Here is a 27,832-nt window from a genome sequence, read left to right on the forward strand (position 1 = left end):
CCACAAAGGGGAAAAAAAAGGCTTAAAAAAAGTAGTCCCTTGCACCAACCAGACATTTCTAAGTTTAAATTTCACCACTGGTACAAGCCTATAGCTGGGATGATTAGGCAAACAAAGACATGCAATTTGTGCTCTCTGAAGGACATGGGGTCCACCTTTTGTAAATGAAGCTTCCTTATCAAAGAGCTGGAGTAGAATTCAGATACCCCAGACATATACTGCTTGTCAGATAATTTATTGCTAATCATTTACCAATAAAGAACTTCACTGAAGCTAGCCCATCAGTGCTGTGTTTCTTCTTTCCAACAAAGCCTGCACAGAATTATTTTAATCAACATACAAAAATCTGAAAGTCTAATTAGGTAATTACAACTGTAATAATTAAGACTAAAGCTAAACCTTGAAGGGTCCTCTTGTCCCCCAACTTCCCTTTCTCAATTAACTCTGCAAAGTGATAACTACTCTGGCTTAAAGGCTAAAAAACTGAAAAGGATCAAAAGGCTAGTTTAATACAGCTGGAGGGAAAGAATGCATTTCAGCTCACCAGCAGCCATCTGATGAAACCCTGGGCCAATTCTTTATGTAAATGACTTAATTAGAATTACCAGATTACGCTGCTGAAGGCTTTATTTAAATAGGCAGTTTATCAACAGGATAAACTGTGCTCTCATTCGCAGAGAATGCTAGTGTAAATGCATCTGTTCAAAGCTACCACCGTGCAGGAGCTCAACAGGAATTTAACAAACTGCTTGCACATTCCCCACATCAAAAAAAAAATATCCCACAAACGACTTGCCAGAGACAGGACAGAAAGATGACTATTGCTTCCCATCAAGACAGTCTCAAAGATAGAAAAACTCCTTCATTTTCCATAACAGTATTTATACTGTTTTGTATCAAAGCAGGGGGGAAATTCCTCTTGTTTCATTGTCCCTTCACACACTGCATCTGCTGAACATACATTGCTAGTCCTGGTTTTAGTACAAAAAGGCATGCATAAACCCATTTTCCTGATTAATGATCTACAGAAGTCATCAATACCAAATTCCAGCTTTACACCAAGAGGTATTTTTCCATCTTACCGTCAAATCAAATGAAGGAATTAAGTTTTTTCTAAATTGCAAGGCTTCTACTTCTCATCACAGACCCAAGCTCAGATCCTGTAATTTATTATTGTCTTAGTATTTATAAAAGCAAGAACCATCCAGCTTCAACAAGCCAATGCTGAGTCAAAATAACACTGTAGCTTCTTGTTTATTCAGAGACATTTGACTTTAGCAGCATTGCCATTCCACAACTCAATTTGTTTTTCTTCCTAAATCTTCAAAGTAATGTTTATAGCAAGTAAACTAAAACCTAACTATATCAATGAAATAGTCTTTGTTAAGCAAAGGCTTATCTCATCAGATGCAAAGCAATCAAGCATAAAGAACCACTAAAAATGTCAGTGTGTGCCAGTAAAGTTTGAGAGCACTGTAGAAAGGGGAAGGGATGCAAGCAATGAGATTTTTTTCTTTGAAAACCTTACATTCTTTGTGCTCTTACAGCTTCCCCCTTCTCTGGTATGAAGTTCATCCAGATTAGTGATCTATCTCAAACCGATAATTTAAGGGAACACAAAATTCAAGTAGTTTGCTGATACTTAAATCTGTTTTCCAAGACCATATCACACAGCAAAGTGTCCACAGTTACCTCAGTTCTAGATAACCTGCTTTATTGCTAGTTTAGTGAAAACTAAAATAATTAAAACTGTATAAACCATCATGTTGCATTCACAGAGGAAAAATGTCAGCTGAAGCTCTAAGGAAAACTAAGTCTTAAATGGGATCCTGTTGAGAAGTTATTGCTGGTGGTAAAGGATAAAATGATTGCCCCGATTATTTTTTTAACAAAATAATTCTTTTCACTCATTGCTGCTGATTGGCTCAATGACAACTTAGGTTTCTTACATGGCAGGGAACTTACTCCAATTGGTAAGGGGAAACCATCATCTTACAGCCTAAGAATGTCAAATGCCCTCTCAAATAATGAGGCTGCAATTGCCCTAACCGCTGAAACAAAATCATGGAACTGCATTTCAAAGTTACTCTAAAGCTTCTTTTACTGAAGACACCAATAAACTTGCAGGCAGTTTACTCGGGGTTAACACAGGAGCCACGCGCAGAGCTTAAGTTCATTAATGATTTTAACACAGCCATCAAGAATATAATCCTACTGATACATGTAACTCCTGAGTACTTATGTCACAATTTTGACTATTTTGTTAAGAGTGAAGATGCTGTAACTCAACGTATCAAAAGCTCTATGAATCTTCCTTAAGAGAAAGAAATGTTAGGAGTCTTAATTTGCCATTACCACTCGCAGATACTTTATAAGCCAACAAACTAAGATGCCAGTCTTTTCACCTCCTCCCCTGGCTGCTGTAAGCTTTAGAAAGACTGAAGGTCAAGCAGTGTCTCAACACCATACCGGTATTTCACATTTATGAAGGCAAAGTAGTAAAAAGGTTGTTACATCATTCATTCAAAAGACAAACTGCAGCCACAGGTAAAACATCTGTCCCATGAAACAGCTACACAAGACAAGCAGATAACTCTTAAAACTAATTTGAGGAATCCAAAGAGATTCCCTCAAAACCGCATAGTTCTGTGGGAAAACAGTAAATGCAGATAAAGGACTACTGTTGCATTACTCATTACACCAAAGTAACACTTCACAAATTTATTATTTTTTGAACTTTCTGACTCAAAGATGAAAAAGTATCTCTCACTCAACTGGACAACTAATTAAGAAAGGAGTAAAGCATTTCTAGGACCCTCACAAAGAGTCACAATTCAAAATTACACTTCAGGCTATCTACAGAAATATTCATTTCTCTAACCGCCAGCACTGCGCATGTTTTGTTGATGCTTCTATCTAGCAAACGCCAGTGATGATCCTGATAAGAGCGTCTTTTGTGTGAGCAAATCCTTTGTAGAAAAGAGTACCTTAAGATGGTAAAATGCAATTGTAAACCATAAAAATTGGCAAGGACATTCAAGTGCAGATGCGGGATCTGCATACTGGAAGTGTAAAACCGTCCCAAATGGTGCCCATAAACAGCCGGAGCAGCAGCAGCACCCCCTGACCAAACAAACATTGTTCCCGGGGTCAGCGGGAGAGAACGGGCAGCACAGGGCGAGCCAAGGCCGAGGAGGGCAAGTCATGGAGCAAAGCTGCACCGTGATGCAGAACGGAGCCCGAAACACGGCAAAACGAGGAGAGCTTCAGCAGCACTGCAGCCAATCCGCCTCGCCCCGGCACCGAGCGAGCTTTAGCTGGCCGCGGCAGTAAACGGAAGATTTAGATTAAAACCCCCGCAGTTTTGGAGAACCCTGATAAATTATCACGAAACCTCTCGGTTTCGAAGGGCACCCAATACAGGTGGAGGAGAACCCCCGCACACTCCATGCACGGCCCCGCTGTTCCCCGCGAAGGTGCCGGCGGCGGAGCGGCGCAGCGGCGCGTCCCGCCGAGGCGCAGCCCGGGCGGCGGAGCCGCTGTCAGCGGGGAGCCGCGGCGGGCAGGGCAGGCAACACGCGCGGCCCGCCGCAGCCCTTTGTTGTGCCCCACCACCGCGGAAAGTTGCGGCCGCCCGGAGCCCCCCGCCCCACGGGCCCCGCCGCCGCAGCTGGTGAGGCGGGCAGGAGAAACCCCATTATCGTGCTCCGGCCCCTTACCGGCCGGGCCCGTATCCCGCGGCTCTCGCCCCCCGGCCCCGAGGGGCGCCCGTGGCCGGGCCGGACCCCACTCTCCACTCACTCACCGTTGCGGGGCGGCCCCTTGGCGGCGACGCGGGGCTCAGGGAGCTCTGCGGGCGGCTCCAGCTCCATGGCGGCGGCGCCGGGGCCGCGCCGGAGCCTGGCCGGGGCACGGCGGGTCTCAGGGGCCCCGGCGGCCGCGCTGCCCCATGGCCGCTCCGGGCGCTGCTGACAGCCAGAGCCGCCGCTGCAGGCGCCGCGCTCGGGCCGGGCCGCCCCGCCCTCCCGCGGGGCACGACGGGAAGCGTAGTCCTTCCTCACCTCCCGGATGTACCCGTGGGGGCCGCCACGCCCCAGGCCCGCCTCCGGCTCCGCCCCGGGAGCTAGGGCAGTGCCCGGCGCCCCTTTGGCTCGCCCGGGCTGGCGCACCAGGAACACTAGGGCGCTAGGGGGCGCCAGCTGCCTGAGCCGGGAGCGGTGCCCACGACTCCGGGTGGTCACAGCGCTACACCGGGCACCAGAAGAGAAACTGGGCAGCCCCGGGGAGGGTCCGGGCGACACCCGCTCTGACAGAGGAGGGGACTGGCTAGACCGGGAAAAGCGCACCGAGAAGACCGGGGTGGGCTCAGGCAGCCCCGGCATGGAGCACCGGGCAGCTCGAGGTTCCGGACAGCGCTGTCAGGTCCGGCAGCCAACCCCAGTAAAGGAGAAGCCTGGACCGCCCCGGAGTGGGCATCGGACAGCTCCGCTCGGGCAGGACCGCGCCGCCCTCGTCGTTGCGGCGCCGCTCCTGGGGACGGTGCCGCCGCCGGGCCGGGATGGGACGGGGCGGGGCGGAACGGGCAGGCGGGCAAGCGGCTCCTCCCCGCCGCCGGGCCGGGCCGGGCAAGGCGGGCGCTCGGTGCGGGCGCTCGGCGCCTCTCTCGCCATGCGGGTGCTGCTGTTCCCGGCGCTGCTTCTCCCAGCACTGGCCGCCGCTCGCGGGGCCGCCACGGTAAGCACCGGCCTGATCTGGACCAGCACCGATACTGGAGACCGGGGCTGGAATCGGAGCTGGGGGTGTGCCGCCGTGCTTCCGCGGGTGCCCAGGAGCAGGCGAGGGTAGCCCCCGCTCCCCTGCGGGGCGGGTGCCGTCGGGGTGGGTGCCATCGGGGCGGTCAGTGGTGGTCCGAAGGCCTCGGTGGTGGCGGCGATCCCTGCTGTGCCGGGGCAGGCTCCGGTAGAGTCCCAGGGCAATGCTTCCTACCCCGCCCCGCCGCCTCCAGGCGCACCGGCACGGGCAACGAGAGGAGCAGACAAGGGTGCCCGAGCATTCCCGCAACCTGCGCCGGGGATCGAGGACCGTGTCCCCGGACCGGGGCTCTCACCTCTGAGGGGCAGAGAACAGACTTTGGGGCTCCCCTCGGACAGTCGCTCTGTGCTGGTGCTCGTCAGGACGCCCCGGGGCAGGGAAAGGGGGGAAGTAGGTGCAGTTCCAAGCACCGAACACGGGCCATCCGCCAGGACCAGGACGTGGGATGCTCCCCGCGAAGGGCTGATGCTTTTTTGGTGCTGGTTTCGCTGCGGGGGGGTGGGCGGGGGAGGATGTTTGGGGTTGCGAGTGCGCTTGGTGGGTCGGATGGTTCCCAGAGCCCGGCACTGTGGTGATGGTCTCCGCACAGACCACCTCTGGGCCAGAAGGAACAGCCTGGACAAGATTCCTCCGTGGAGGTGATAGAAGCACAAGAGCAGGACATGGCAGCATGTGGGAGCTGGTGTTCTGTGTGGATCTGAGAGTCCTTGGTCCCAAGCCCTCCCTATGGCTGCTCGCCCACAGGGTCGTTGTTTGTAGCCCAGATAGAGCTGGGACATCAGCCAGGTGATGGGAACAGTTCTCTGGTGATGCCAGGATCAGCAGAGTGTTAAAAGTCCAGCTTTTTCCGAGTCAGTTGGTGGAAGAAGATGAAAACCCTAGTGTTGTTTGCAGTGTCTGGCTTGTGAGCGGTGTCCAGGGAGCTTGGCACTGGTTTCCCATCAGGGTGTCAGAGGTGATGCTATCTGAAGAATCTGGGATCCACAGCCCATGGATCTGTACAGTGCTGTCACCTCCACCATCCCTCCTTCCATGCAGGTGCTGCCTGCTGTGTTTGCCGCTGTTTTTCAGTTCTTCCATTTAGAGGAGATCTCGTTGGTGGGCGTTCATGTGCCACCTAAGTGTTTCTCATGGCTGTGTCCCTGTTACCAGGGCCTGGCACCATCAGCCATGGTTCAGCTCCGTCAACCATTCTGCCTCAGCTCCCTGCACTACAGAACGTGTTTAACGTGTTGTGCCAGGGCAGGAAGGAGGTGGAAGAGGAGGGTGACATGGTTTCTCTCCCGTGACGGAGACAGATTCCAGCAGCTGTGCATGGGGTGCACAGTGCAGCAGCATGCTTATCAACACAGCATGTTTTCCTCCTAGACAAGTCCTCTGGCAGCAATTAAAGGACAGCTTAAAGCTGGCCAAGGTTCATTGTCAAAGGTCCTGCTTTCTCCAAATAATGGCACAGACTCGGTGCTCGCATGGACGTTCCTGCAAGAGGTCCCAGAAACTAGACAGTGCTGGAAAAACTACCCAGCTGATAAAACTGGGAGTGAGAAAACCCTCAGCAAAGTGCAGGAATGGTCTCCCGTGCCACCCGTGGATGCACAGCTGCCCAATGGAGCTGGGACCTGGCTCTGGAGGATTGTCAGCACCCACCTGCTGCCCCCTGGGGTGGGGTCTGCAGTGAGTGGGAGGGATTCAGGGAAAGAACCCCTTGGAGACCCTGCAGGGCTGCAGCATCCCCCACAAAGTTTCCCACCCCGAGCAAGCTTTGTGCCCCCATTTCCTGACCTACCTGCATGCTGGCACAGCCAGGCGCAGTCTGATGAAGGATGCCCAGCCAATGCACTGAGGCGGGGTGACTCTCCCAGAATGGACTGTGCAGGTTCTTTTTTTTTTTTAAGACTTCCTTGTTTATAGCCTTTTCCGTATGAATAGACCATACGGTTCCTGTTTAAGGAAGCCGTTTAAAAGGCAGAACGAGGTTTAATGTTACTACCCCCCGCGAAGGCAGACGGCTGCTCTGGCTGTTGTGCAGGGAGGCTCACACAGCACCCGGGAAGGGGCAGCAGGACTCCCTGGTCCCCAGCACCTGCTCACACCTTTACCTGAGGTGTGCAGATTTTTTCGTTGCTGTGCAGTCATGAGACAAAGGCGGCTGCCTGGCCCCTGGGCCACCGGCTGCTCACCCTCCCGGCTGCCTGCCCAGCCAGCAGCCCAAGAGGCTGCACCCTGCCCCAGCCAGGGGCCGTTTACTGAGATGCGGGAGAGAAATGGCTTGAACCAGGAGGTCTTTGGTCAAGAGGTTGCCCCTTCTGTCTTGAACCGAGAGGTCTCTGCCCCTTCGTGTGGCGGGGGCAGCCTCCGTTTGCTGGGCCGCCCATGCACTGCGCAGAGTAAACAGCCACTGATAGGGCTGCTCCCAGCGTATTCGCTGCGCACGGCTTCAGCCACTCGCGCCCCACCTCAGCGGGACACGCGGGGCCTCCACGCCGGCCGTGCCTCCCACCGATGCGCTGCCAAGAGCAGTGGGAGGGAATGCGCGTCCCGTGGCCGCCTGCTCCCGCCGGAGCGAGCTTCCAGCACAGGCAGCTGCAGCCCTTCCCTGCGGAAGGGCTGGAGCGTGTCCCTGAGGTTTGGGCTGCGCAGCAGTGGTGGTAGTTTCACCCGTGGCTGCTGCTTGGGGTGTTGGCAGGAATGGGGTAACCTGATTGGGAACTCAAGAGAGGCTCTCATGGAGCACGCTGGGACTTCGTGCAGGGCTCCTGTCGGTGGGTGTGTGCTACTTGGGACCCCATGCAGCACTGCGCTCATGGAGGGACAGAGTTTGTGGCAAGGCTAGCAGCGCAGCACAGGGGTCGGGGAACTGCCCGGGTTCATGTGGAGGGGCCAGCAGCTCGTGGCCAGGCTGTGAATTGTCCTGTTTGTTTGCACAAGTGCTGGCATTGCCATGGGGAGGTCAAGAGGCCCCATGGAGGTGTGAGAGCCTGAATAGGTGGTGTTTGGGAAGGGGGTCCCGCTCTGTGCCCCACTGCTCCCTGCCGAGAGCTTGATTAGATCCTCTTCAATTTACAACCCTCTCAGCCGCCTGGCGTGGGACTTTCTTTTCCCTTTGAAAGAGAGAAGCTTTTTTGAAATGCAAAATTCAGAAGGTTTTGCTCCTGCTTGAGGAAGGGAACCCTGTGGCCCCAGCTGTGGGGCTGTGGATAGACAGGGGTCCTTGCCAGGTGAGCAGTGCCCAGGGAAAGCTACTGCTTGAGTGCCACCATCGGATCAGCCTTGTTGGGCATGGGTGCTGCCTGTGGGCAGGACATCAGCCCTGTGGGCCTCTGCCCTTTCCCACGCTGTGCTGGGAAAGGAAAGGAAAGGAAAGGGAAAGGATGGAGAGCCAGAGCTAAGTTCATTTCACTGCTCTGACACCATTCGGCTTCCCAGGGTGAGTCAGAGTCCCTGCGGGCAGAGCACTCTCCCTCCGGGGTCACCATGCTGCCTCTCCCCTCTTCCCACCCTTCTGGGTGGCGCATCCCCAAATGAAGCACCCAATGCAGCCCAGCCATGCTCCCCACCACCCAAATGGGTGGATAGCTGATGGCAAGGGGTCACAAGGACCCAGCTCCCTGTCCTGGTGGGCAGGCAGCATCAAAGCCTTGTTCCCAAGTGCAGCAGGGAAAGAACAGTTCCTTATCTGCAGCGATCAGCCGAAAAGCACCCTGGGCTCCGTAGCGTGAGTCAGGGCCATGTGCTGAAACAAGAGAGTCCTTGAGTGTGTGCCTCTGGCCACTGCAGGGTCCAGAGGGGCCAAGCTCACCCTGAGGTGGCTGCATGTCACTACGAACAAGGGACCCTGTGTCGGCTCAGGGCTGTGGGTGCAGAGGAATGGAGGCATTTCTGGCTCTCCCTGTGTACTCAGGTCTTGCTGAAGGCTTGGAAACAGCTACAGAAATGGGACCAATGTACCCAGGGCACAAAATGTTCTGGTGGCCATAGGGGCAAGCAGTTGTCTGGGTTTCATCACCATCATCCAGGTGCAGTGAAGTAGGACAGGGTGCTTTGGGCCAAACAATGTCCTATGCTCTTTTGGGCACATCTGAGAGCCCTAGAGGTAGTGGGAGACCTCTGGGCATGCAGCAGAGAGGAGGCTGGCTGTGATGGCTTGCTGGGGTTGGCAGAACCCTATGGGACATCTAAACAGGACCCCAGGCTCACCATTTGCCCCAATGCTGCATGTGTCTGCAGGCACTGGGTGAGGCAGACCAGGTCCGGATGACCTCAGAGGGCTCTGACTGCCGCTGCAAGTGCATCCTGCGGCCACTCAGCAAGGATGCCTGCAGCCGCGTCAGGAATGGCAGCATGCGAGTGGAGGACTTCTACACGGTGGAGACGGTGAGCTCGGGCTCCGACTGCAAGTGCTCCTGCACTGCACCTCCCTCCTCACTCAATCCCTGCGAGAACGAGTGGAAGATGGAGAAGCTGAAGAAGCAAGCACCAGAGCTCTTCAAGGTATCTGCAGGCATGGCAGAACCACAGGCTGGGGGCTGGAAAATCCCCTCTCCATGCTCAGAACCCATGATCCCCATCCCTGCCCTGGCATAGGGCAATGGAGCAGTGTGGTACCTATGCTCCAGCTGTAGGTGGGAACAAATGGGGACATCCACAGTGGCTGTGCAGCCCTGTCGGATTCCCTGGGCTCCAGCCCTGCTTTCCCTCTGCAGCTGCAGTCCATGGTAGACCTGCTGGAGGGAACGCTTTACAGCATGGACCTTATGAAAGTGCACTCCTACATCAGCAAGGTGGTGGCCCAGATGAACACACTGGAAGAAGTGAGTGAGCTCTGGCAGGCACTGTCCCCACAGCATGCCCCATCTGGCTGCTCAGGACCATCTGAGTATGCCATGGACTCCCTGAGCAGGTCTCTAACCTCTCCTTTCTCTGCCAGACCATAAAGACAAACCTGAGCAGGGAGAATGACTTCATGAAGGAAAGTGTTCTGCACCTCACCAATCAGATGAAACGCTATGAGAACTACTCTGACATCATGATCAGCATCAAAAAGGAGATCTCCAACTTGGGCTACCAGCTGCTGCAGAAGGACGCTGCTGCTGTCCCTGAGAGCAAGGCACAGGTACCCCCCCAGGGACCCAGCCCCTCGCAGGCATGGCCAGGGCCACTGGGCTGCTTCTGCCTCAGAGCTGACCTGGCCCAGGCTTGAGGCTTTTGCTGGCAGCTGCTGTGGGTGCATCAGGGTGCACCATGCCATCAGCCAGGAGCTAGCTCCTGTGCCCCACTGCCTGGCATGGTGTCTAGAGGGAAGGAGGGTCTGAGGGTCTGTCTAGAGGTTCTGACCAGCCTGTGCTCCCCAGGACACAGCAGGTGGCCGAGAGAAGGAGGCGGGACGGTACCCCAGCACCCGCAAGGCATTGAGTGACAAGGCACCTCCCCGAGCACCCAAGGAGAAGCAGTTGAAGCCTGAAAAGCCCAAAAAAGATAATGTGAAGGTGAAGGGGGTGTCACAGCCTACACCTAAACCCAAGCCATCAGCACACCAGCAAACAGTGGTCAGGGGCATCACTTACTACAAGTCCGGGCAGGTGGGAATGGTGGAAGGGCCAGCCGGCAGCCGTGGTGAGTACATGGGATAGGGCCTGGGGATGGGGCCTGGGGGTACCATCTTGCCAAGGCACAGGGTCAGGGGCTGTCTTGCCAGTTTACAGACCTCCAGCTTGTCCCCTTGCAGAGAGCTCTGCGAAGGTGGTAGCTATTCCAGAGCGGCAGGAGGAGAGGGGCCGCCTGCCTGCCCTAATTGAGGGGACATCAGCCCAAGCCATTGCATGGGTAGAGACCACTGTGTCCAGCACCACATCTGAGCCCAGCACCGTCCTGGCTCCCCAAACCACCATCCACAGCCCCTCTGCCACCATCCTCAGGCAAGAGGGTGACAGCACCGGGAGCCCTGAAACACCAAACAGAGGTGGGTGAGTGGGGGTGCTGGGGAGTGGTTTCAGTGCCTGTGGCCAGGCTGGGCCAGCAGTAACCCTGTCATGACAAAGGGCTTCCTGGACCACGTGGAGGCAGGCTGCCTGGCACAAGGGTAAGCCTTCCTCCTCCTCCTTGGTACCCAGTGAAGGAGGTGGAGTGTGAAGGCACCATCGAGTCAGTTGAGTCCCCCATGGAACACCACAGCTACGGGCGCAATGAGGGGGCCTGGATGAAGGACCCAGCAGCCAAGGATGATCGCATCTACGTCACCAACTATTACTATGGCAACAGTCTGGTGGAGTTCAGGAGCCTTGACAACTTCAAGCAGGGTGAGGGCTGGTGGCCAAATGGGTGCAAGGTCCTTGGCTTCTCCTGGGTGGGTGCCATGCGATGCCAACTGTGCTGGGTCCTAGGGTGGTGAGCAGCTGATGGGGACCTACATTGGGGAACACCCATGCAGCAATGATGGGGACACAAGTTCCCTACCAGTACCAGCATGCTCAGGCCATCATGCATGGGACCCCAGTGCTGCAAGGTGTCCTTATGCCTCTTCCACCCTCTTGCAGGCCGCTGGAGCAACCTCTACAAGCTGCCCTACAACTGGATTGGCACTGGGCATGTGGTGTACCGAGGGGCCTTTTACTACAACCGTGCCTTCACCAAGAACATCATCAAATATGACCTGAAGGAGCGGTACGTGGCAGGCTGGGCACTGCTCCATGATGTGGTGTATGAGGACACAACACCCTGGAAGTGGAGGGGCCACTCAGACATCGACTTCGCTGTGGACGAGAGCGGGCTGTGGGTCATCTACCCCTCCGTAGACTATGACTACTCGCAGCAGGAGGTGATCGTCCTGAGCCGCCTTGACCCCGGGGACCTCTCAGTGCGCAAGGAGACCACCTGGAAGACAGGGCTGAAACGCAACACCTACGGGAACTGCTTCATCATCTGTGGCATCCTCTACGCTGTGGATACTTACAACCAGAAGGAAGGGCAGATCTCCTACGCCTTTGACACGCACACAGGCACGGAGGCAGAGCTCCGGCTGCCCTTCCTCAACCAGTATGCCTTCACCACACAGGTTGATTACAACCCCAAGGAGAAAGTGCTCTATGCCTGGGACAATGGCCATCAGATGACATATGGGCTCCACTTCGTGGTCTGAGTGCTCAGCCAGGTGCCAGTAGCACCCCTATGCCCACCCACTGCTGTGCCTGGTTGGGGTGCCCCAACACAACCTGGCCCTGACACCCCAGCTAGGCAAGGGCTGTAACAAGAGCTAACCTCCCACCCCAAAACCCTCCCCATCTGCTGTGCCCCAGGCACCTGCACTGTGCCTGCTACATGGCAGGGCAGAGGGTGCAGGTAAGCACAGTCCCCAGCAGACACCCCCATGACAACGTGGCCTCTGAGGCCGTGGGGCTGCCCTGTAGTTGGCAGCTTGGCCAGCATTGCCTTCCTCAGCACGCAGGAGAGGAGCTCAGCCCTGTATTCCTGCAGCACTGGGAGGCAGCTAGGTCTGTGCCACTGACAACATGGCAGCACCTGCCCCACACCACCGCACTGAGCACCCACCCATGCTGCACCCAGCCTGAGCACTGCTCCCTGCACCCCCTGTGTGACCACACGCTTACTGTAACCACCAGCTGCCAGCGGTGTGAGTGCCTTAACCACCTGGTGCCAACTGCCTGGGCACCGTGCCCTTGCTGCCCTGAGCTGCCATGGGACAAGCAGGGCCCCCTTGCTGCTGGGGCAGGAAGAGCAGCTGCCAATTGCTATTTTAGGAGACGTGATTAAGACGCCATTGCTTTTGCCTCTCATTAGCTTGTTATTTAATGCATTCACCAGAGCCGTGCGGAGTCCCCTCTCCTGGCAGTGGGTGCTGAGCAGCCCACCCACAGTGTCCTGTTTGCATCCCTGCCTGCACCCAGCACCAGGCAGGGAAAAGGCTGGGGAGCTGTCCTGCTCTCTGCCAAAGGCAGGGTGAGGGTCCAGGAGCGCTTGGCTTGGTTTTGGTCATTTTAGACATGAGCAGTATTAAAAAAATAACGATGTGAAATCAGGCTCTGTGTGCTATCATTTCTCCAGAATCCAGGCAAGGCAAGCACTCACTGTCCCACCCCTTGGCCAGGTGTGCCCAAAGGTTGCTGGCACATATGGTTGCTGTTCATGGCACATCTGGCTGGTACAGCTCCAAGCATTGCTCCCCATGCCCAGTCTGAGGATGAGACCCTACATGTCCCTGGCAGCACTGGTTGTGATTCCACAGCTGCACCCACAGGCCCCAGGGCTCAGCACCACAGGGGCAGGTAAGTCCCAAGCACAGACCTGAGGGAACTGGCTCTGTGGGGGTCTGGGGAAAAAGGGAATTTGACATTTTCAGGTCAGAGCTGGAGCAGCCAGGACCTGAGCTCTGCTCCCAGGGAGAGTGGGAAAGGGAGAAAAGAGCAGCTGAGCGTGGGCATGGTGAGAGCAGCTGCCCTGACTCTGCTGCAAAATTTGGCAAGCATGGAGCTGCTGGGGGGCCCCGAGGGGTGAGAACAGCCCCAGGATCTCAACTCCTGCCTGTTCCTGCCCGTATGTGCTGGGGCAGCTGTCCTTTGGCACCAGCCAGTCCCACACTTGCTGGATATCCCACTGGGTTCCTCATGCCATAGAGGCATCTCTGGACAGCTGAGCCCAGTGTCCCAGGATGTTGGCATGGCTAAAATGTTTCCCACTGGAAAGCCCCGAGGCTGATGCTGGGCACAAGACAGCCTGGCATAACCTGGGGAGCCACAGGACTCCCTTCTCCAGCCCCACACTATGCCCAAGGCTGAGTCCTACTCCAGCTGCCAAAGGCACCGACCATCCCTGCCCGTCTGTGCCTTGGCCCCAAACTCCCTATGCCTGTGGTGCAGTGCCCCCCTCGCTCAGCTGCTCCGCCACAGGAAAGGAGCTGGCTGACTTTTTTTCCCCCCAGCTGGGTCCCTGCCAGGCTTTTATCTAGCGATCCCCAGCAAATCCCTGTCCAAACAATACGGATTTTTGTCATTTTTTTTGCGGTAAAGTAAACTCCCAGCACATCTCTAATTCCAGGGCTTTGTTGTTCTTCAGCGGGGGCTGCCCTGGCTCTGTGCTGCCTTGCTGTGCTGGGCTGGCTGCTTCCACTGCCCTAGGGAAGAAAACACGGGGAAAGGAGTGACTAAACCCGTGTGGCTGGTGGGCACTGTCCTCTAATTGCAGCTGTGGGACCTCCTGCAAAGGTGCCCCTCTGAGAACATATCCCTCACTGCCGCTAACACCCTGATAATGAGAAGTTTAATTATCCCCACGTGACAGAGATTTCATGACACACGTTCTGCCCCCGACAGCTGCCTGGCCTTGCCCCCAAAAACTGCAGCTGCGTGCACTGGCTCAGCTGGGTTCTGCAGCCCCAGACTGGAGACAACTGGGAAGGAGGAGGCACAGGGCAATGTGGGGTGGTGTAGGGTGACGTGGGTGATGTGGGACACTGCTGGGTGATGCAGAGCAGCAAGCTGACAGTAGTGTGCAGCCCCACAAGGATTTCTCAGAACTCAGGGCTGTACGGCAGCAGCTCAGGCTGTAAAAGCACCAGGACTGTCAAAGCTGGGGTGCAGGCACTGTGAAAGCAGCCCCCAGCATGCAAGGCTCTGTCTTAGGGCTCAGCACCAGCAGCAGCCTCCATGGGCTCCTCATTGACAGAAGATCAGCAGTGAACAAAACAAAGGAGCTTTTGTTTCCTAGTGGGGTTATTGTGTTGGATCCTTCTGGCTTCCTGGACCCACCACTGCTCCATGGATATTTCTCAGTCTAAAGTTAGCCTGATCCCCTTTCTCTGCTATTGTAAGTCAGGGAATCACACATCAGATCCATGGAAAAGCCTCTAAGTGCCTTCTCCTGTGCCCCTTGTGTATGGCCTCACTGAACCATCCACACAAAATGCTACTACACTGGTGGCTGGACTCTGGGGCACACAGAAACCTCTGTCACTCCTGATGCTGCCCACAGGTGTGTGTGTCATGCCAGATGTGCCTGTGGTGAGGCAGCTCCAGCCCCAGCCGCCCTTTGCCAGCTGGTCCTGGTTCTGGTCCCAGGCAGAACAAGGCAGGCTGGGGAGGACAGGGGTCTCTGAGCAGAGGACATGGTGGGGATGTGTGGATGGGGGCAGGATGGGCTCCCGCCGCGCCGGGCGCTGGCTGCTGACTTCCAGACATTCCTCCTGTGCGTGGCCGGCACCACCTCAGCTCATAACGTGATTAAAAGATTAAAATCTCTCAGTTCAGCAGCAAGCAGCAAATGAAGCTTGAGACAGGGATGATGAGGGTCTGCAGTGCCTGAGGCCCGCGTGACAGCAACGTGGCACCCTGGGAAGGGCAGCCGAGGCCGCTGGTGCAGGTGGCTGCTGATGCCACAGTCTTCCCTCCAAAAACACCCTCCTGTGGGCATGGCTGGCCAGCAGCAAAGCCCTAACCCTCTTCTCCACCTTCTTCTCAGTTACTATCAGGGGTTGGTTTGTTTGTGATGGTTTTGCCTCATTCCTGGCCTTGCTGACCCAGCTGGCCATCTCACTTGCCCCACTGCTGAGATGGCTCTCCAAATCATGCCATGGTGCTGGCACAGTGCAGAGCCATCTTGGGGCTGCAGGTTAGCCCCAGGTGGTGGCTAGCCTTCCATCAGGCAGGATGTAGAGTGGCACCAGCTCAGCAAGGGTGTACTAAAAATCTCAGTCTTTGTTCCACCCCAGGAGCACTCTGGCTGCAATTTACTCCCATGGAAAAGATCCTGTGCCTGCCCCTTCCCTGGGCATAAGATACTGACAACTCACCCTGTCCATGCAACCATTTCCTGGCCACAGAGAGCTAGGAGCTGTTGGCTCAGGGATTACAGGACTGAGACCATCTGTGCTTGGAGTATCTGACAGGAGAATTGGATCCTTCCATGTATTCTTATCTGTCTCGTGGGCCACTAACCTGGAAATGGGGTGATGTGCATCCGGCAGCAGGTGGAAGCAAGTCCTGAGGCTGTGCCCACATTACAAACACACTTCAAAGCAGCATCAAGCGTCACAGGGATCTATTTTTATTGCCCTCTCTGCCCTTTCCCTCTGCACGGTGCCTGCCGCCAGCATGCCTGGGTGCAGCCCTGGCAGCACAGCAGGGGAAGCATTTTGGGCTGTGCCTCTTCCTTCCACTTCCAGGAGACATGCCCTGGCTCCCCAGCACAACTGGCATTGCTCTGCCAGCGCATCCCTGCCCTCTGCATAATTAAGTTGTGACTTGCAGGGCAGCACTTCACGGGGACAGGCACATCCCTGCTGAGACCCAGCTGCTCATTGTACCCAAGGCGAGCAGGGAGCTGTGGAGGACATGGCAGGCAAGGTTCCACCTGGAGGTTGTATGGGTGCCCAGCATCAAATCTGCTTGAGTGCTTCCCTTTGGCCAGGGCTGTGCTTGCAGCAGGGAGCTATTTATCTTGCAATCGTGATGAAGCTGTGGCTGGAAGTGCAGCTGCTGCACAGGATGTGAGCGTCGACCAGCTCAAACAGTGCTGGCTGGGCTCTGCACACACCTTCCTGGGACTGTGGTAGGCTGCAAGAAATGATGGTGCAAAGGAAACTGACCCATGGGACCAGGGGCCTCTGCAGCTCTTCACATCCCTCTCTCATAGTGCCCAGTCATGCCAACAGCATTTCAGCAGAGCCTGGTGGTCTCCAGATCCTCCCTGGGGAGGAGGAAGCTCAGTGCCAGTGCAACAGAGCTTGTGCTGTGCCCCTATCCCATCGGCCACCCATATTGTTTGATGGGAGAAAGTTAGTACTGCCCAGGGCCCTGGCTGGTCTCTGGAGAGCCATGGAGCCAAGGGGGGCTGCAGGTCAACACAAGACCACGGATGCCAAGGCTGTTGACCCTGAGCAGTGGTGGGAAATGGCTGGAAGGCAGCAGAGGCTGGAGGGAAGGGAGGGGAGCTCTGGGCTTTGGCGGTGCTGCCACTGACTCACTCACCAGTGGAAACAGAGATCTGTTCCCAGGCTTGCTGCCACCACTTCCAGCCCACCCCAATCCCTCTGGCAGAGCATGGTGCAGCAGACCTTTGGGGTGGTGAGGTGCACCCTGCAAACACACTTTCCCCAGCAGTACCTTATGGCACAGTGGAGGGGGAAGGAGAGGGCTGCCTGTGGGCTGCTCTCATGGCTGGGCTCTTCTCACCGCTATGCTGGGACTTTCTCCATCACCCTGTGGATGTGCAGCCAGGCTGGCAGGGAGCCAGGAGCCCTGGCACGCAGTGGCCTCTGTCTCCTGGGAGCCCAAGGGCCACCTTTGTCTGGCAACCCCCAGAATGGTGGGAGCAGGGCCCCACAGGGCAGCGCCTGCATCCAGACACTGTCTGTATTCATGGGAGCAGCAGGCCCAGGGCAGCAAGGGGACCAGTCCTCCCCCAGCCTGGCCAACAAAACGAGCATTCAGGGCAGGGAGCGGGCAGCTGCCCCAGGCAGACTGGGGTCGCCCACGTGGCCGGTGGGACTTGGCATTTCCCCACTGGGCTGGACGCTCACAGCGCCAGGCTTGTTGTCAGCCCAGTGTGCCAGACACACTACTCACACACATCCATGTTGGGCAGCCTCTGCCCTGGCAGGCAGAGGGGAGTGGGTAGTACAGCATGGCCAAGAGCACCTGGACGTATCCAGGGTGGTCATTCCCTTCCTGAAATGTGTAGCACATGCCCTCCCAGGTGTCTACCAGCCCCTGCACAGCCTGCTGCATGCAGAAACCCAGGTCAGCCCTGCCAGTACTCAGGAGAGCTGCTAAGGAACCATCCCAGATGAGGGAGGTAACAGAAGAAATGCCACGAGCATTAGAAGAGTTGTGGTTTGTGTCTATCACCTGAGCAAAATGGAGCCTGGACATTTCCACTCAGATCTTGCACAACTTGCATGTGCTCTGCCCTCCCTGCAGCTCTCCCCTTTCCTGATCTCCCTGCCACTGCCCAAGCAGCTGAATTAGGTCCAGAGGCAGGTCCTACCAGTTCCCAGAGACACGATCCGCACTTGGCCAGCGCCTGCTGTGCTGAGGAGTTGGGGAGAGAAACATCTGGACCTGCTGGATGCTATCCAGGGCATGCAGCCAAGGCTCCCTGTGCAGTGGCATCAGCCCTGGGCCGTGCCCTGCAGTCAGCCAGCTGCTGTTCTTCCTTCTCATCCCCGCCCTGGAAATTATTTATTTGCTGAAGAACAGCTTTCCCTGGGAACTCTGCTTGAATGTTGAGGGACATCTTCAGTTACAAGAGAAAAATAAACAGTTTGAGCCTTGGAGGCCCTGATGCTCTGCAGACACTGGTGCTAAACCCAGGGTGATGTTGGCAACTGTGCAGGGTCAGCACAGGAGTGCAACGAGGTCCCCCAGAAAAGGGGCTCCAAAAGAAAATCCCAAACGCAGCCAGGCATGATCAGACAGAAGCAGCCTGCCCCAGCCTGCCCAATTCCCAGCAAAGGGAATCAGCCTGCTCTCTCCTGCCTGTTTCAGGTATCAGACTCCTGGGACAGAAGCAGACCTGGGATTTCACAGTGGTGTGCTCTGCTTCTTTCTCGAGGGCCCCATGTGCTGGGTGAAAAGCCTGGGCTTCTCCAGGAGTGGCTTTTGCTGCTGGCCACTCTAGGATGATCAGAAACAGTAAAGCAAAGCATTTTATAACCCTGCCTGCCTTCATGGTAACATGAACATGAGCCAAAGAAACAGTTCTCACACGCAAAGCTCCATCTTACGTCACGCTTCAGCAGCCTGGATGCATGCAGGGCCTGTGCCCAGAGCTGTGCCAGGTCGTCTCCTTTGCTGCCAAACGCATCATGTTCAGGTCCACACTAAGCTCCTAACAAAGCCATCACACAGCCAGCTTCAGCATCACTGTAAAGCTATCCCTCCTAACAGCTCAATATATGGGAAACTCATTTTACCACATATAATTAGGCCTCTTTCTGGTTAAAACTTGTTTGAGGCTTAAAAATTCTTCACATCTATGCAAAGTACAGCAAGCAGAATTACAATCCTGTTCCTAAGCAGAATCTGGATCCAATCTAAGGGCTCCCTAATGGGCAGAGAATTTTTTCATGTTGGATTAGCTGCACTAACACACACTATAACTGCTACATCACTAGCATTTGAGCAGCACTGTGGAACTTTTCCTTACATTAGAACCAAAAAAGGCCTTTGGAATCGCAACTCCCAAGAACTCCATAGGGACAGAGTCAAATTGTTTTAACTAGTTCAGTGCTCCACATGTGGAAGTGTGGAACCATGACACCAGGGAGTGCCTCAAAACTTCAGGTAACAACCTCCTAGTTCCTGGTTTTATTGGACCTCAGGCAGGCTTCATGTGCACACAAAGAGAATACTTGGTCTGAAACCACTGTACACTCTATGCTTTTGTAACACTTAACAGAAGTGGAACTTTCTTCCAAGCCCCTGTGTGCAATGCTGTATGGGAAGACAGCCTTGTCAGATGTTTATTCACAAGGAACACCTGCATGCCACTGGAACCTCCTTTATATCACTAACTCCCAGGCCAGCAGCACTGCAGCTTGTGCAGATTGCTGCCTGGAAGCACTCCTGCAACCCTGCTGCAAGCCTCTGCACAGCTGAATACCCACAAACCCACGCCCTTGCACCTGAAATGTACCTCTGCCGGCAGATTTTGGGGAGCCTTCATCTTCACTCCCAGAGCACCCTCTCACTTTCAGGAGCTGTCTGGCAAGATTAAATCAGCTGCAAGGGAGAACAAATCTGGAGGATAATGCCAGAACTCGGCTTCCTGGTGAAATCAGATACCTTTCCTGGGACAGAGGCAAGAGTGGTCAGGCTGGTGGCCAGGCACCAGTGAGATGCTTGCCTGACGCAGTCTGCTGGCACACCTGTGGCACCCACCCAAACCAGAGCCAAAGATTCTTCGGCACTACAACTAGTTCTGCAGAGACCCAAAACAGATGCTGATAGAAATCCTCAACATCTTAGCACATTAGTTAATTTAACACCTGGGCACGGGCACAGGACAGAAAACACTAACCATTTATAGTCTTGCTACTGGAGCGATGCACACCAGCTCAAATCCGTGTGAAGCTCCTACCTTAAATCAATCCCTAGTTAAACACTTTCTACGTGAAAGGCTAAACCAGCCTCAGATAGCTGTACTCATATGTACCTGATTCTCAAAGAGGAAATGATCTTAGAAGTTATGTTACTATTTCCATAAGCAGTAGAAGTGGAAATAACTTTCTGCGACTCCTCCAATTTCTCTTCACAAAGCTAAAGACTTCTTTATCCGACCACTACCAAAAAACCACCAGTGACAGGTTCCAAACAAAGTTCTATTTAATGAGACATACTCAGCCAACACAAGCAAGAACTCTGAGCACGCTGTGGTTTATGCCTTGATGGCGTATTTCCGGAGAGGGTACAAACGTTCTTTCCGCTGCTGTTTTTTGGTCTTCAGGTTTTCCTCGTGCTTATTTAACCTGCGCCGCATGGCACGAGTCTTCTTCGGCCGCAGATCAAGAGGCTTGTACTTCTTGCCCTGTTGGCAAAAATAAAGGAGTTTGAGAACCTGCAAGGTGGCCATTAGCTCACAAGACCACAGGCTGCCTACAAGAACATGACCAGCAAGCTTCTTTTTATTGGGACTGTCACTACAGTCTCAAACTTTAAGAGGACTAAGCAGATTCCAACTTTTGCCCTGGCTTTGACTCAGGTTTAAGCAAAGCTGAACCTTACAAGTTCCAGTTATCCAACACCTCTTGAAACTTCCCCCGCTCTGCTAATCTTAATAATTAAAACCCCACAAAGAAATAATCCTAAAAATTACAGGAACTTACTAACATAAAGAATTCAGGGGTCACCTACAACACAATTACAATTTAGGAGCACTTCTGGAAACTGCATCTTCTACAAAGTGTTCCATACTCCAGAGAAGTGATGCTGCCCAGAAGACTTTTCTGACAGGCAGATTCACACCAGCTGCACAGAACCCAAGGTATCTTACAGCAATACTTAAAAAGGAACAGCAACTAAATAACTTTAAAACTCAAAAGATTTTTTTTCCCCTTGAATTTTAAGCTTTTTTGTAACAACCTACAAAATTAGTTCTTACAAACTACATGTTTGAAAATAATAAAAGAAACAAGATCACTATGGAAGACATTTGGACTTACCTTGTAAAACTTCCTCAAGTTCTCCTTCTGGGTCTGATTGATAACAGTTAAGACTCTGGCAATGGACTTGCGAACCACACGTCTGCAGGGAAGGAAAAAAGCATATCTCAGGACACACTGAAAGACGAGGACAACAGAATTAAAACTCAGTCTACAGAAATTGTGGCCGAGATAATACCAAGTAACTTCCACTCTGCTGTGTCGTAGCAAAACATTAACAACTTCCGGCACGTCTCAGCTCAACATCTCCCAGCAGAGATGCACAAACCGCTTTTCAAACCTACAAGCACCAGTTTTCCTATCACAATTTTTTTTTTAGTTTTACAGTCCAAAGTAATCGTACGGGTATGAAAGCACCTCTTAAAACACAGAGCGCCCTGGTCCACGGAACGCAAACGCCAAGAGTTCCGGACGGTACCGGCGTTAAGGCCGCCGCCGGTCTTCCCCGAGGCCCCTCAAGCTGCCGGCTGGCCTGGACCCCACTTACATCTTGGAGAGCTTGGAGGCGGCCCCACCAGTCACCTTGGCCACGCGAAGCTGCGACAGCTCCACCTTAAGATCATCCAACTGCTTCAGCAGTTCCTCCTTCTTCTTCCCCCGCAGGTCTCGGGCCTTGATCTTGGCCTGCAGACAACAGACAGACCGTCAGACCCGCTCCCGGCACCTCTCTGCCCTGCTCGGCCGAGAACGGCCTTTCCCGGCCCGCCGCCTCTCAGGCCCCACATCGGCGCCTGCCCTCATCCCCCCTCCCGGCGATAGCGGGGCCAGGATAGCAGCATGTAGCAGCGGCGCGGCGGACTCGGCAGGATAGCCAGCGGCCGGTGGTGGCACGGATGCCGCCGGATTGCAGCAGGTAAGCAGAGAACCACTCACCATGATGGCAATACCACAGCTGCTCAGGGAGGAAAGGACGGAAGCCGCGCAGGGACAGGAGGCGGAGGGCGCAGCAGGGCGGAGCCTACCAATGAGCGACAGGGTGTGGGGGGAACCTATGCACTGCACATCCCCCCTGGCAGCGTTGTGGTATCGGCCGAGGGAGCTGACACAGAAGGCGGGAGCGAGGCGGTGGGGCAGCGCCACTGGCCCCGGGGCACGGGGGCTGCTGGGCGCCGCTCCGCCGCGGCAGCGCGAAGCTGCCGCTGCCGCCTCCGCTTCTCTTTCAGCCGCTGGAGCTGTGTCAGAGCGAAATCGGTGTTCTGGTGCTGGCCGAGGTGCGGCAGCCTTAGCCCGGCAGTGGTGGGGACGTGACGGCGGGTGGGGTTGGTGACCAGGTGGGACGAACGGACTGACAGAGAAGGAACGAGCGGAGCGGGCTCGGTGCAGCGCCGCGGACAGGCCTCCCCGCACGGTGGCGCCGCCGCCCGCCGCCTCCCACCGTATCCAAGCAGCCGTGTCGAGCCTCTCGGGCCCCGAGCGGCCGGGCAGGGGGCTCCCGACTGACGGGCCACTTCGCCAATCAGAAGGTGGCTTCGCCGTTAGCCCGGGCGCTCCCCCAATAGACGTGGGCAGGGGCGGGGCGCGGCTGGCCCAGACTAGCGCGAGGCGGCAGCCGCGCTCCGCGCAGCCGGAGCCTTCGCGGCGGCGGCGGCGGCGGCGCTGGCGGCTTCGTCCGGGAGCTGGCGGCGGCAGCGCGGATGGTGAGAGGAGCCGCCCGGCAGCGCCTGCCCCGCACCGGCTCAGTCTTCAGGTGTGGGGGGCGGAGCGGCGGCGCGGGCGGGCGCGGGGCACGGGCGGGGCGGCGGCGGCGCGGGCGGGCGGGAGCGGCGGCTGCGGGCGCCTCGGGGCAGGCCCGGCGGCGGCGCGCCCCTCACCGCTGTCTCGCCCCCGCAGAGCTGCAGGCCCAGCAGAGAAGCCCTGCCGCAAGCGGAAGACCAGGTAAGGCGGGAGCTGGCGGCGCGGCAGGTGCGGGCGGGGGCGGCTGGGGCTGTAGCGGAGCATCCCCCGGCGGCGGGCAGCTCCTGGCGCCGTCTGCAACAAGACGCACTTCGCTGGGGGGGTCTGCGCCCTGTCCTGGGCCCGGGGTACAGCGATGATGATGGAGACTACCAAGGCCCTGTGCTGGGGTGCACGGAGCCACGGTCACCGCTGCCTTTGGAGAAGAAAGATGCGATGTGACACGTCTGCTGCTTAGGCCGTGATTCGCAACGTAGGTGCAATCGTTACGAAAACGGCTCCCTCTTTATTAACTTCTCCATTCTTTATGTTATTTTTCCTCTCAACACCCCGCCTCTCCCAGCTGGCGAGGCTGTAGGTGTTCAGCGTGGCTTTCACAGGTAGCTCATTCCTGCCTCAGTGAATGAATCCTTTCAGATGCAATGTTGCTGGATTTTACAAGAGCTGTCAGTCATTGTCCAAACAGTGAGTTCCACTGAATCACTTTGGGTTTGTTCTGATTTTGAAGTTTTATGTCAACACCTCCCTCTTCACCAAATTCTTATTTTGTACTGAGAAATGTGATGTGAATGCCTTAGGGGATGAAAGCTGGATGACTGTTATCTTGTGTCATCCCCAAGATACCCTTTTACAAGCTGTAAAAATGTCAGGACAGCAGAGTCTGGGACTAGTCTCTCACCACAGAATAGGACCTGTTTTTGTCAAAGTCAGAGTTGCACTTCTGTAATTTGATAACCAGGCTCCAAGCGTCTATGCTTGAGCCATATCTTGGCTAAGCAGTTCTAGACCTTCAACCTGCAAAATGGATCCCTTCACATGAAAAAAGGCTAGATTTTGCAAGAGCTGTCCAAAGGCAATCTAAAACTCACAGCTTCTTGTTTAAGCTAACGCAGAGCAGCACAGTTAGACCATATGATGACTAAAATGCCAGTATCAGTGAGTCTCCCAGCATGCATATGCTCCCCTGCCATTCCTGCAAGCTGCAGAACTGCAGTGTTGGTGGCAGCCTTTGGAAATTGTAGATCATCCTGGTGTGGATCTTGCTGTGGAAGTTTGCAGATGCGGTCACTGCTGGGTGCATTTTACCTTGGGTGAACCCTGTGGTGTAACAGTTGTAATGTGCCTTGCTAAGGCTGTTGAGGGAGCAATTAAGAGGCATGGAACTTAACTGTAGGTCCTATTTGGTGGAAAAAAAGATGCTCTGTTTTCAAACCAGATGAGCTAGTATCTTTTAAAATGTTTGATAAACTAGATCATAATCTATGTTAAATGAAAGGACAATGAATCACCTAAGTAGAAACAGAATATAATTCTCCAGTCATTCTGGCCTGCCAAAATATTATTGATAGCATACATAAATGTGCTAGCCAGGTTTTATTTCTCCAGAAGATAAACCTCCCATTCTTAGAAACTCTATGTAGAGGAGAAACATTTTTGCTGTGCTACAAAGGAGATTGCAGTCATTGTTTTATTTTCAAACACAGGCGCATTACGGCATCGAAATTCAACTGGCAATCCACGACCCTACAAACAGTGGAAGATCCTATCACATGTGCCTAGCTGGGCTAAGCTCTGCATGTAAGAGTGATACAGAGAGCAGCACCATGTTCTGTGTTCACTGTGTTCAGTTGAAAAAACTAGATCCACAGGTTATAAAATGCTGAAAAGTGCTAGGCAGCAGGAGGAACATGCAGCCTGCCTGTGTTACTGTTCAGTGTGGTGGAGGGAAGCAATAAAAATGGAGAATAACAGCTCAAAGCATTGAGAAGCTGATAACCTGAGTCAGTTCTGTTCTGAAATTCAGTTGCATTGTCCATAGTCTTGCATTGTAGGCACAGATTTAGGAAGGTAGGAGGATGGGGGCTGTAGCTCTCCTCTGCTGCCAGTGCCGCTGCTGTCACATGATGCGGCTGCACAGCCCTCTGCTCGCGCTGCAGCTGCGCTCACCCTGGCACATGCCAGGCAGATTTTGCCTCTTTTTGCATCACTCCCATTCTGATTTAGCTCTGTTGGTTTTAAATAGAGTTCTTGATAAACTGCCTTGGTATAAACAGATAATGGGAATTCATTTGAGCATCTGGATGCGTTACTTCGTTAGTTTATCTTTTATTCTGCACGCTATGCTTTGGGCAAGGAAGAGTTCTGGTGCAAAAGTCTATTCTGAGGTGATGTTACTGCCCAAATAGCTAAAACTGAACTGTATTTTAAATGGAAAAAAACCCAACACCCCACCCCAAAGCATGATACAGCTATGAGAGTCGTATCACAGAAATCTGTGTTGATGTCTTTTTTTCACAGAACCTTTCATAGTTCTTTTTCACATTAATACTTATTTGGAGCAACCTTTGTAGAAGGAAAACCAGGACCTGTACATGGAAGCTGTACAATATTTTTCTTTGGTATTCTTGCGTAAGAATATTCTGTAGGCTTGGCTTTTGTGGCCAGGTTGCTCTCTTCAAGCACAAAAGCTCGATTCTGGATATGTAGTTTTTACACAGAGTAAAAAAAGAGGTATGGAGTGTGTGTGGGGGGGTGTTGCAGCAAAAGGAAACAGTTTAAAGTGGACCAAACGCTGTGTGGGAGCTGCATAGAGGGTCAAATGGAGGTCTGCTTCTATAAAGTATGTAAGTTAGTTGCCAACACAAATATTACCTAGCAGTTTACATGTGCTGAGAGAATGCAGTACAGCCCTGCAACAGGAATAGCACAGAATAACCATGAATCTGGTTCCCTGAGGATGTCAGTCAAGAAAGGAAGTGAACGATGCCAAAAAGCCTGGATGGAACAGCAGGTTTAGAGGACTCGTCGTTTGAAGTATTTTTAATTATTGCTATTATTATAATGGAACACAGACTAGAAGCTGAATTTTTAAAGTATAATTAAAGCAGAAGTGAGCAGAGGGATTTCTCTGCTGTGTGGCAGAGGAACAGTCCAGGAGCAGTTCCTGCTCAGGAGGATGAATTCCCAGAGCGATGATGCTCTCTGTGCAATTCCCGAGTGTGCTGGCAGCTTACCACCACACACCAGTTTGGAGGGCAGAAGTGAGCTCAATGGATCAAAAAAGCTTTTCATAGCTTGTGCTATGTACTCTTCTGTCAGAGCAAGGTTCCAGTTGGAAGGCAGCCATTGATACCTTGGCTGAGAATGCTGACAAGATGCAGAGTGTGATGGTAACTGCCCTCCAGATCGGACACTGGCCTGAACTGCCATTTGGTCCATCTCATAAATAATTGGACTTGCTAGAAAGAAGTCTCCATCACATTAACACCAGGCTACACTGTATGGCAACCATTCAGTTTTGAGTCAATGTACATCAAAGAGTTAAAACTTCAATCGTTTTCTGAGTAAAGAAATAAAGAAAAAAAATCTCATGTAACTCAGATGCTTTTCAGGAACTTGGCTGCTCTAGATGTGAGAGGCATGTGCTTTTTCCACCCTGCTTTAGGTGATGGCTTAGTTCAAGGGGGCCCAGATTTGGCTCAGTCAACAGTTGTGTTGGCATCTTGCCATCAAATGTGCATAAAATGGAGCTGACTGCAATTCCCTCCTCACTCTAACATGGAGGGGCACTCTGAAGAGACCTGAGGCCTCAGTATGCTTTGCTGTAGGTTGACTTGGCTATGAGAGGTATACTGGGATGTGCAATCCCTGCAGCATGAGATGTTGTATTGTGCTTTGATTGTTGCTTTTGGGTCCCTGGGTTGTATTTCGGTGGCTTGTCATAACAAATGCATTTCAACCTGTGTTGTGCTTGTGCTTCCAAAATCTTTTTCCCTTCTCAGAGCAGCCTATGTGCTTTTCCAGATGTATAAGGTTCATATCTCATTTGCAGGCACTTCTGATGATTTTGTGGCTTATGTGCACTGCCATAAAATCAGGATAAAACACAACTGGCATTTTAGTTGCTCCAAGAACATTGTGTGTAAATAAACCACTAAATAGTTTAGCTTGTGAAATGTAAATACACACGGCTCAGCCCTCCGCAGCTGATGGTGTTTTTCTATCTCCCTTCTTCCCCTCCCACCCCTGCCAAGAGTAGGCTAGCCTGATGTTCTTTTTGCTAGTGCTCTTTCATACAATGCAAATGACTACTGAGCACCATGTAGGTGGTATGCAGGCACCACTACAGATTCATAATTTGAATTTGGATAAAAGGAAACACTTGCATCCTCTTCCACGTTTCTTCTGAACTGTCTTCTGGGGATTGCTGGTCTCTGATGACCCAGAAACTCTGCCTTGCTCTGGCTTTGAGCTTGGGCTTGTTTTCAGTAGCAAACTAGTTAAGTCAGCAGAAGAGCAGAAGCCCAACTGTGATGACATTTTTAGCCTTTGCCCTTTGTTCATCCTATACACAAAAGGTCATGAACTGCAGTGAAAGAGGGATCACAGAGGGCGCAGAATGGACAAAGGTGGAACAAATTGCCGGTGGCAGAAACATAAAGAAGAGAAGCACAAGTTTTGTGTTACAAAGGTAATTGAAAAATGCCACGTGCATCCTGTGGTGATATCATGTCTCTTGTATTTAAAGTGAGTCTGTCTGTAGTGGATTTAGATGAGGCTGCTGGTAAGGTGTGGCATAGATGAGCTCAGTGTAAAGGCAGGACGGGACAAGGCTTTGTTTCCATGGTACGATGTTAATGAGCAGCTTGGGTTGTTATGGGAGGAAAGGTGCCAAAGCTGCAGGTCTGGGTACAAGACAGGTGTGCTTAAAGCAATATGAGCATTTTTAAAGACATGTGAAAGAAATTAAAAGCCTGATTCTATAGACCAAGCACTTGAAGCTAAAAAAGTAGGATTAACACTGAATGCTGGATATTCAAACTCCTTTGACTTGGAATGGAGTTGAATTTATGGTGCTGCTTCCCTACAGGAAGCTGAGACTCGTCCTGCTGAGGTGTCACAGGTAATGCCAAGGTGGCAGGTCATGTTAACTGAGGGCTTAATATGAGAGAGTGTTTG

The 27,832-nt window shown here is 53.7% G+C and overlaps 3 protein-coding genes across 4 annotated transcripts in view; 1 reads left to right on the top strand and 2 right to left on the bottom strand.

Annotated features, from left to right (window-relative positions):
- The window catches only part of NR6A1 (nuclear receptor subfamily 6 group A member 1), an 84,555-nt gene extending 80,580 nt beyond the window's left edge, over positions 1–3,975 (bottom strand). For both annotated transcript variants that reach the window (XM_054174194.1, XM_054174193.1), the window contains exon 1: positions 3,806–3,975. In XM_054174194.1, coding sequence (XP_054030169.1) covers positions 3,806–3,872 — 67 coding nt within the window. In that variant the 5' untranslated portion in view covers positions 3,873–3,975. The remainder of the gene's footprint in view (positions 1–3,805) is intronic.
- Positions 3,976–4,372: 397 nt separating this feature from the next.
- OLFML2A (olfactomedin like 2A) lies at positions 4,373–12,835 on the top strand. Its single transcript, XM_054174441.1, has 8 exons — positions 4,373–4,734; positions 9,040–9,303; positions 9,516–9,623; positions 9,740–9,925; positions 10,164–10,425; positions 10,538–10,771; positions 10,923–11,108; positions 11,346–12,835. The coding sequence occupies exons 1-8, from the start codon at positions 4,381–4,383 to the stop codon at positions 11,945–11,947; spliced, it is 2,196 nt and encodes a 731-aa protein (XP_054030416.1). The 5' UTR covers positions 4,373–4,380; the 3' UTR covers positions 11,948–12,835.
- A 7,291-nt stretch (positions 12,836–20,126) lies between these two features.
- On the bottom strand, positions 20,127–21,931 carry RPL35 (ribosomal protein L35). The gene is made up of 4 exons (XM_054174400.1): positions 21,854–21,931; positions 21,468–21,604; positions 20,981–21,062; positions 20,127–20,346 (listed from the first exon to the last, which is right to left on the bottom strand). The coding sequence occupies exons 1-4, from the start codon at positions 21,854–21,856 to the stop codon at positions 20,197–20,199; spliced, it is 372 nt and encodes a 123-aa protein (XP_054030375.1). The 5' UTR covers positions 21,857–21,931; the 3' UTR covers positions 20,127–20,196.
- Positions 21,932–27,832: the final 5,901 nt, after the last annotated feature.

This window comes from Dryobates pubescens, chromosome 29, assembly GCF_014839835.1.
Source record: "Dryobates pubescens isolate bDryPub1 chromosome 29, bDryPub1.pri, whole genome shotgun sequence".
Lineage (NCBI taxonomy): Eukaryota > Metazoa > Chordata > Aves > Piciformes > Picidae > Dryobates > Dryobates pubescens.